The following is a 9,142-nucleotide window of genomic DNA, read 5'->3' on the forward strand; positions in this document are numbered from 1 at the left end:
GAATTCTTGAGCCAGCCAATGGAATTCTGGGAGTTGAAGTCCACAAGTTATGAAGGAGATATTGTTCCCCACCTCTGGTCTACAGCAGGGGCCTCCAACCTTGGCAACTTTAAGACTTGTGGACTTCAATTCCCAGAATTCTTGAATGAGCCAATGGAATTCTGGGAGTTGAAGTCCACAGGTCATGAAGGGGATATTGTTCCCCACCTCTGGTCTACAGCAGGGGCCTCCAACTTTGGCAACTTTAAGACTTGTGGACTTCAAAGCTGGCTGAGGAATTCTGGGAGTTGAAGTCCACAAGTCTTAAAGTTGCCATGGTTGGAGACCCGTGGTCTACAGGGTGTGAGTGGGCACAGGTCAAAAAAGTCAAGTTAGCGTCCCCTTCCCAGTTGGTGCTCAGTCCTGATTACCAACAACACAAAACCTTGTTTTCAAGCAGAACGGGCACTGCCCCTTAATTGCAGATTTTGCCCTTTTGACACACAGGCCTGCCTGCACACACACAAACCTTTACGATAACTTTCACCTTTTCTTTTCTTGGCAATGGCTGAAATACTAAGCACCGGTGTTGGCTCAAGAGGCATGCAGATTTCCAACAAATTATGTTGGGGTGAAGACAAATCTATGAAAAGGAGAGGGGGAAAAAACTTAGAGGAACCCGGGGCAGTCTGGAATACCCGCTGACTTCATTGTTGGGATCAAGGAGGGGGAAAAGAAAGCCAATTATTTTATTTAAAATGTAACAAACAGCAACAACCTTCTGCTTTTTCTGAACAGGTGGTATTTTAAAAAGAATCAAATCATGCAGCTGTTTGGGGAAAAAAGAAAACACAAATTAATAATTTTCTCCTGTTAACATGTAATTAATGTTTGGTCACAGTTCTTCCCAGGGAGTGTGCAAATAGTCAGAAATGACAGAATCGGGGAAAGAGATTGCCGGTTTTTTTGGTGCTGTTTCATTTCTCTCTGTGTGCCTGTTTGTGTGTCTGTGTGATTTTAATTGGCTTTAAAACAAAACAAGGACTTTTTTTTTAAATATGAAAGAAACCCCCAGGTTGTTTTGTTGAGGTTTTTTTTTTTTCTCCTCATGAAGCATGAAATATTTGTAGTGGCTTTGCACAAGGGTTGGGACAAATATCTTGTGGCAGTTTTTTCTTTCTTTCTTTCTTTCTTTCTTTCTTTCTTTCTTTCTTTCTTTCTTTCGTCTCTTTCTGTCTTTTTTCTGTCTTCCTTCCTTCCTTTCTCCCTTTCTCTCTTCTTTTACTTCTTTGTTTCTTTCTCCTTTCTTTCTCCTTTCATTTTTCTTCTTTCCTTCCTTTCTTCTTTCACTTTTTTTCTTCTTTCTTCTTTTTTCTTTCTTTCTGTCTTTTTTCTGTCTTTTCTTCCTTTCTCTTTCCTTTCTTTTTCTCTTTCTCTTCTTTCTTTGTTTCTTTTTCTCTTCTCTGTCTCTTTCTCACTTCTTCCTTTCTCTTTTTCCTTCCTTCCTTCCTTCCTTCCTGTCTTTCTTTCTCTCTTCTTTCACTTCTTTCTTTCTTTGTTTCTTTCTCTTCTTTTTTCTATCTTTGTTTCTTTCGTTTTTCTTTCTTTCTTCATTCCTTTCTTTCTTTCTTCTTTCACTTCTTTCTTTGTTTCTTTTGCTCTTCTTTCTTTCTTTTCTTCTTTTCTCTCTTTCTCTTCTTTCTTTTTCTCTTCTTTCTTTGTTTCTTTTTCTTTTTCTCTCCTTTCTTTCTCTCTCTCTCTCTCTCTTTTACTTCTTCCTTTCTCTATCTTTTCCTTCCTTCCTTCCTTCAGGATTTCAAGGGGACATAGTTACCTCTCCCACCCCCCGTCTGTTCTCCTTCACAATAACAGCCATAGGAAAAGTGTCTGTGTGAATTGATTGAGACAAAGGAACTTGCCCAGACTCACCCAGGAGATTCTGTGCTGAAGGAAGACTAGAACCCAGGTCTCGCCCCTTCTATTCCATCCCCATCCCCACTACATCTGATTGGCTTTTGGCCTGCAAGGCAGGAGCTGGCCCAAATTCAGCCAATGAGCTTCTGTGCCTGAGGAAGGACTAGAACCTAGATCTCCCCTCCCCTTTTTTTCAAATGTGAAAAATGGTCGTAAGCCACTTTTTTCAGTGCCGTTGTAACTTTGAATGGTCACTAAATGAATGTTGTAAGTCAACGACTACCTGGAGAGTAGGTAGAGTCAGTTTGGTGCAGTAACTAAAGACCCTGGGCTAGAAGCCAAGTGCCTGGGAGTTCTAGTTCTGCCTTAGGTGCAAAAGCCAACAAAGTGACTTTGGGCCAGTCCTTCTCTCTCAACCCACAGAAGAAGAAGGCCAGGACAACCTTCCCCTCCCCCCAAAAAATGTGTCCGACAAAACGACAGCAACTTGTCCAAGCACAGACGGGTGAAAAGAAGAAAAGCTAGTCCCGTAGAATTGGAGGAATTCGAAGCCGATGCCAAGATGGATTTGCATCTCCCCCCCAAAATTTTTTTGCTCCGTTTCTCTTCTCTCTTCCCCCCCCCCTCCTTCCCCGCTCTCCCCTCCTCCAGGCTGCGAGTCTGCCAAAACCACCCTTAATCTAGTAATAAACTTAAGAGGAGCCGAGCTGAGGGAATGGCGTTAAAACGGCTTTGGCTGTAATTTAGCGGATTCCCTCGAAGACATTTTTGCATTGCTGGCTGATTAGGCGTCTTTTGGAAACAGGATTATTGGATCGCTATGAAACAATTGCTCTCTGACCTTCCGAACGGTGGTGCTGACTGCCAGCCAAGGCCGGGGAGGACATAACAAAACCTAACCTAAACAGGCACCGTCCCCGGGAGATGTCCTGTTGTTACAAGTTGGCTGGCAGATCTTTGAAGTTGGCTCCGTGCCATCGTGCGAAAATTGCCGCCCGCATATTTTGAAACGGAGTCTCCGTCTGGGGGGAAATAGGGGAGCTTCTGATCTTGGCAAACGCAGCTTGTTCGCTGGCCTGTTTTAACCCTGGACCGTTCTGCTCTCCCCGACACCAGCCACTCAGGAGGAGAGCGGCTCAGACTGGATGGCATCAAAGTGTCCCAGATGGCAGGGCCGTAGAGGAAGTAGCCAGTTTACTAGAACGGCGCCGTTGATTTGAATGTTCCAATTTCAGGGTTTTTGTTGGGGTTTTTTTTCCTGCTAGGGTCCATGAAACTATACATACAGGTGGTCCTCTACTTATGGCCACAACAGGGATCAGAATTTCTGATGTTAAACGTATCCCCCGCATGGGATTTGCCAATGGCATCTCCTTGCCCACTTTGCAAGATATATATATATATATGTGTGTTTTCTCAGGTTTTCGCGGGTGTTTGTATGTAGGTCTTTGGTTATTCGGGTCTTCTCCCACGTAAAATTGGAATTTTACGTGGGAGAAGACCCGAATAACCAAAGACCTACATATATATATGTATATACATACACACATATATTGAAATAGAGAGATAGATGATAGAGATAGAGAGATACTAAGAGCCTTGGTGGCACAGCAGACTAAAGCACTGTTAAGTAACACCAGCTGCCTGCAATTACTGCAAGTTCAAATCTCACCAGGCTCAAAGTTGACTCAGCCTTCCATTCTTCTGAGGTAGGTAAAATGAGGACCCAGTTTGTGGGGGCAATAAGCTGACTTTGTATAAAAAAGAACACCGCTTGGGGGGGGGGGCAAAAGCCCTACTAAGCAGGTATATACAAAAGTATGAAGGCTATTGCTTAATGCATTGTAAGCCGCCCTGAGTCTCCGGAGAAAGGGCGGCATATAAACCAAACCAATAAATAAATAATACAGATATTGGTATTACAGGTAATCCTTAATTTACAACCAGAATTGGGATCAGAATTCGCTAAGCAAGGCACTTGTTAAATCAGTCATGCCTAATTTTACAACCTTTTCTTTTTGCCATGGTTGTTAAGAAAATCACAGAGTGAATCACATACAGGTTAGTCCTTGACTTACAACCACAAGTGAGCCCAACGTTTGTGTTGCTAAGCGAGGCATTTGTTAAGTGAGTTTTGCCCCATTTTACGACCTTTCTTGGTTAAGTGAATCACTGCAGTCGTTAAGTTAGTGACAAGGTTGTTAAGTGAATCTGGCTTCTCCATTAAGTTTTTTTTCTTGTCAAAAGGTCGCAAAAGGGGGATCACAGGACCCCGGGACACAGCAACGGTCATAAATATGAATCAGTTGCCAAGCGTCTGAATTTTGATCACAGGATTATGGGGATGCTGCAATGGTTGTAATTGTGAAAAAAACTGTCATAAATCACTTTTTTCAGTGCCGTTGTAACTTTGAACGGTCTCTAAACGAACTGTTGTAAATTGAGGACTACCTGTAGTCATTGAGCGAATCCAGCTTCCCCAACTGACTTCGCATGTCAGAGGTCGCCAATGGCATGCAAACCCCACCCCATCCAGTCCAGGCAAAAACTTCTCCACGGAACCAGTCTCTGGTGCCCAAAAGGTTGGGGCCGCTGGTATAGGATTTCCTGCCTGAGGAGGGGGTTGGACTAGAAGACCTCCAAAGTCCCTTCCAACTCTATTAATCTGTTATTCTACCCAGTGGTGAAATCCAAATTTTTTTACTACCAGTTCTGTGGGCGTGGCTTGGTGGGCTTGGCAGGGGAAAAGATACTGTAAAATCTCCATTCCCACCCCATTCCAGGGGAAGGATACTGTAAAATCCCCATTCCCTCCCCACTCCTGGGGGAAGGATATTGCAAAATCTCCATTCCCACCCCACTCTGGGGCCAGCCAGATGTGGTATTTGCTGGTTCTCCGAACTACTCAAAATTTCCGCTACCGGTTCTCCAGAACCTGTCAGAACCTGCTGGATTTCACCCCTGATTTTACCCATTTTGTGGGAGTGTCAGGTTGTTGGGTTTTTTTCCTTGATGGTTCCTTGATTAATGCACTGCTTTCTTGCTTGATTGTGAGAGTGGCTTGGGTATTGCTTTCTGTCTGATTGTGGAGAGTGCATCCCCAAACACCAAATAGCAGTCAGAAGATACAATGAAAACTCTAATCTCACGGGCAGACTAAACTATAGTTTCAGCTGGGAAACTGTGAGTAGACTAAGCTATATCCGAAAACATTAGGGAATTCCTGAAAGCTTGGCATTCAGACAAATCAGCCATCAATAGACGCATAGAGATAAGCTATATTTACAAACCATTCAAGAGAGACAATAAAAAGGCTTAGAAGGAAACAAAACAGACCAGAGACACATCCTCTCCAGCAGCCAACACCCAGATAAGCAGGGATTAACACCAGACAAACAATCAAGCATGAGACAATATCCCAATCAAGGAATTACCAAGGAGAAAACCACACCCCCACAAAAACCAGCAGGGCACGCTGCTGTATATAAAACAGGGAGCAAGCTCCATACTCACTGGCACTCATGATGTTACGTAGGTGGGTAATGAAACGTGCGGGCTGGGGAATTCTGGGAGTTGAAGTCCAGATATTCAGTCAAATGTGAATGATTGAATGTGACGATTGTTCTACGCTATGTTTTCCCATTGTGCTTTTTATTCTTTTGCCCTCGGTTGTTTGTTAAAATCATCTACCTCTTCCTATCCATCACACCAAGCAACAGTGGGACATCAGAGATCTTGAGAGATGGAAAAGGAAGTGTCAACCCGGAAGTGAACCTGGCTGAGGCCATCTTGGAGGCTTCAGGCTTGCCCCACAACAGAAGGAGGGGGGAAATAGCTAGATGAGGTTTTGTAGCCAAAACAATAAAGTTTTCCTGTGGGAACCAAGGTCATTCTCACCGGTGGTTGGCCAGAGGAGGAGTGAAGTAACCAAGCAACTGGCCAGCACCTGGACCAGTGATTTGGGCGAAAGAGGAAACTAATCTTTTAGTTAGGTGAAAGCCGCGGGAATTTTCAGAGTCGGCTTTTACCAGTTGTGCCAATATGATGTATCCAATAAATTGTTCTTTGGGGAACTTGCCTGCCTCTGAGTTCTGCTTTCTATGGGTGTATTACTTGGAACCCTGACAGGAAGTGGGTTTCTCTGGAACAAAAAAAATCCAACTTTTTTTTCCCTTTCTCCCCCCTCCAGACGATTCCCTCTACGAATCGCCAGAGCCCATTTTCACCAGCAATAATTCCTGCTGCAGCTTCACCGTTCCCGATGCCTTCTTCGTGGTGGTGCCGATGTTTTGGACTATCCTCGCTTCCTAGCCCCCGGCGGAATTGCAGACGAGAAAAAAGGGGGGGTTTTCTTTTACGGCGGCAGCTGCAAAAACCAAGGGGGGTGGAGGAGGAAACGTATTGGAGGAAGGAATGAGATCGAAGAAGAGGAGTGTTTGTTACCGAATCAGAAACGATACACTTGGGATGGGGGGTGTGTGGGGGTGTTGCAAGGATTTTGATCTCCGGTCTCTGCCAACGTCAAGCGAAGAAGGGGCCCTGGATTTCCTGTCTTTGCCTTTGCGTCTCCTGAAAAAAAACAACACCCCAAACTGAGCCAACTCCACCCCCCACCCCCCAAGTCTGATGCAGTACAGAGGAAAGGAAAAAGAGGCTCAAAAAAAGTTTTTTTAAAAAAAACAACAACAACCTGTGACATGGGGAGCTGAGCTGGTTTTATATTTCAAAAACAAAACAACACAGACCTCTTATCAAGCCAGCTGGTTTAAAAAAACACCCCCAAACCCCTTTAGATTAATCCCCCGTGGAGTTTTTCTTTTTAAAATCTCTAGACCAAATATAGCCGTTTTTTTATTTTCTTATTTTTCTCAGCTTAACCTTTTCTGTTTTTTGTGGGTTTTGTTGTTGTTGGTTTTTTTGGGAGGGTACGTGTGCGTGTGTCTATTCTAGACTTTTTCCACAACTGGAACTCAAAAAAGAGACATCGCAATGAGGGGGGAGGGGGAGAAAGCAGAAAGGAAATATGAGGTGTTGGTGCCTCATATTTTTTTCTTTTTTTTTTTTGAGAAGGGGTTGGGTGGGTTTGAGGGATATCCTTTACATTCCCTTTGATGTGGGTTTTTTTTTTTTGGCTTGACTATGACGATGTAGCGTCGAGGGCAACGGTGGAACCTCTCGCGGTGACCAAATTACATTTTTTTTGTGATGGTGGAAACCCCTTAACGAAGAGAGCCACCAACTGTAACGAGACCATTTCTTCAAAAACAAACAAAAAAGATACCTTGAGGACTAGAATACTGTTTATGCCAAAACCTGTTACTCCTTCGGATTTCTTTGTTGTCATATTCCATGGGTATCGCAGGCTCACTGCCACTTGGAAAAGAAAAGAAGAAAAGGAAAAAAAAGAAAAGAAAAGAAAAATAGATTAATAAAAAGAGCATCTCATACTTCCGGGGCATTGCTTTCCTCGATTTCTCCAAGAAAGACAGTGGGAGATGTATATCCTCAAGACGAATCGAAAACTCTGGACTGTGTTCTGTGTGTGTTTAAGGGTCAAGGGGGAGGGAGGGTTGTCTGAACAGAAGGATGATTTATGCAGGTCTAAAACTGGGAAAGTGTAATTTGTAAATCTTGTTTTTTTCTGTTCATAAAGATAGCTTGGATTTGGGGAGGGGGGGAGGAGAAACCAGCACAATGCAACTGAAGAGGCAACATCCGGACCACGCTGCCCATGTGGCTGTACTAGTTTGAGGGGTGCTGAGCTGCCGAGTTCCAAAATGGTGGATGTTTTGGGGTTGCCCTCCCTTGCAGACGAAATGTCCTGAATGACCAATTTTCACACCCAAAACCAGCCATTGCCTTGTGGGCTTGTAATGCGTTGATCCATTCTGTGGTGAGAAGATGGGATCAGCGGAAAATCGATCCTGCGTGGATCTGAGCCAGGCCTGAAGTAGATTCCCCTTTGGGTTTCTTGGCTTGGAAATCCCTAAAACAAACAAAATGGGGGATTTGACTTGTTTGTCATCCTGAATCTCCCTTGTTTCTTCCCTCCATCCCTTTCCTCGGTGGTGTCTGCCTTTCTGCATGTGTGGACATCAACTCCCAGAATTCCCCAGCCAGCTATGGCTATGCTGGCTGGGGAATTCTGGGAGTTGAAGTCCACATGTCTTCAAGTGGCTGAGGTTGTGAAACTGCTCTAAACTTTTCTTAAACCCAACTCCTTTCTTCCTCCTGACCTACCATGAATTTATCTATCTAGGGTAGGAGAAGAAGACGTAAAGGGGCTTATAAATCCAACACCAATAGTCCTTGATTTATGACCGGTTGCTCACCGGCTATTCAAAGTTACGACAGGCCCCCAAAGTTAAAACAACCCAGTTCCAAAGTTCCAATATCTGCCCCATGGTCATGTGGCCACATGTCAGGTATTCAGCCTCTATGACCGTTTGCAGCACATGGCCACAATTTACGATTTTTTTTTGTTCTTCCAGAAACAAAAGGGGTCAGGGGTCTCCAACCTTGGTAACTTTAAGACTTTTGGACTTCAACTGTTGTGGCCCGTCAGCGGCCTGTGCAGCTAGTAGCTGATTCCGACAGCGAGGAGGCTGGTGTGGTGCTGCGCCAGCAGCCTGTGCAGCTGGCACTCTAGTCAGACAATGAGGAGGCTGGAGAAGATGTGGTGCCAGAGACGGGGATTCAGCCAGGGCCTTCAGAACCTCCAGAAGCTCCCTTAAGTGAAGAGGAGGAGCGCGCAGAGCTGCCAAAAGGCAGGAGTGGCTCCTCAGGAGGAGGTCTCCTCAAGAGTAAGGCTTGGAGCTAATTGGCCACTCCCTTAGCTTATTTAAGGAAGGATTCCACTGAGGCAATTTGCAGGGAACAACTTCATTTACTCTCCTTCGTGTCTTGATCTTAGTTCTCTTATCAGTTTCCTGCAAATTGCTTCTGGGCTTTCTGCCAACCATAGTAAGATTACGATTATTTATTCTTTGGATTCTTGTAGGCTGTTAAGAAAGTTAATTAACAGCCTTTATTTGAAAAAGACTGATTTAATTTAGTAAACTAAGGTTTGTACAGACTTTGTGTGTGCTGCGTTGTTTGGGGTCGGTAGCTGGGGCAGAACATCAATTCCCAGAATTCCTCAGCCAGCAAAGCAAAGCTGGCTGAGGAATTCTGGGAGTTGAAGTCCACAAGTCTTAAAGTTGCCAAGGTTGGAGACCCCTGCCCTAGTGAACAATGACTTTGCTTTACG

The 9,142-nt window shown here is 44.4% G+C and overlaps 1 protein-coding gene across 1 annotated transcript in view; it reads left to right on the plus strand.

The window, feature by feature from the left end:
- EFNA2 (ephrin A2) overlaps window positions 1-7,340 on the plus strand; it is a 315,252-nt gene extending 307,912 nt beyond the window's left edge. Inside the window, exon 5 of the mRNA XM_034422655.3 lies at window positions 6,083-7,340. Coding sequence (XP_034278546.1) covers window positions 6,083-6,204 — 122 coding nt within the window. The 3' untranslated portion in view covers window positions 6,205-7,340. The remainder of the gene's footprint in view (window positions 1-6,082) is intronic.
- The last annotated feature ends 1,802 nt before the right edge of the window (window positions 7,341-9,142 follow it).

Source organism: Pantherophis guttatus, chromosome 1 (genome assembly GCF_059756535.1).
Source record: "Pantherophis guttatus breed Tessera chromosome 1, ASM5975653v1, whole genome shotgun sequence".
Lineage (NCBI taxonomy): Eukaryota > Metazoa > Chordata > Lepidosauria > Squamata > Colubridae > Pantherophis > Pantherophis guttatus.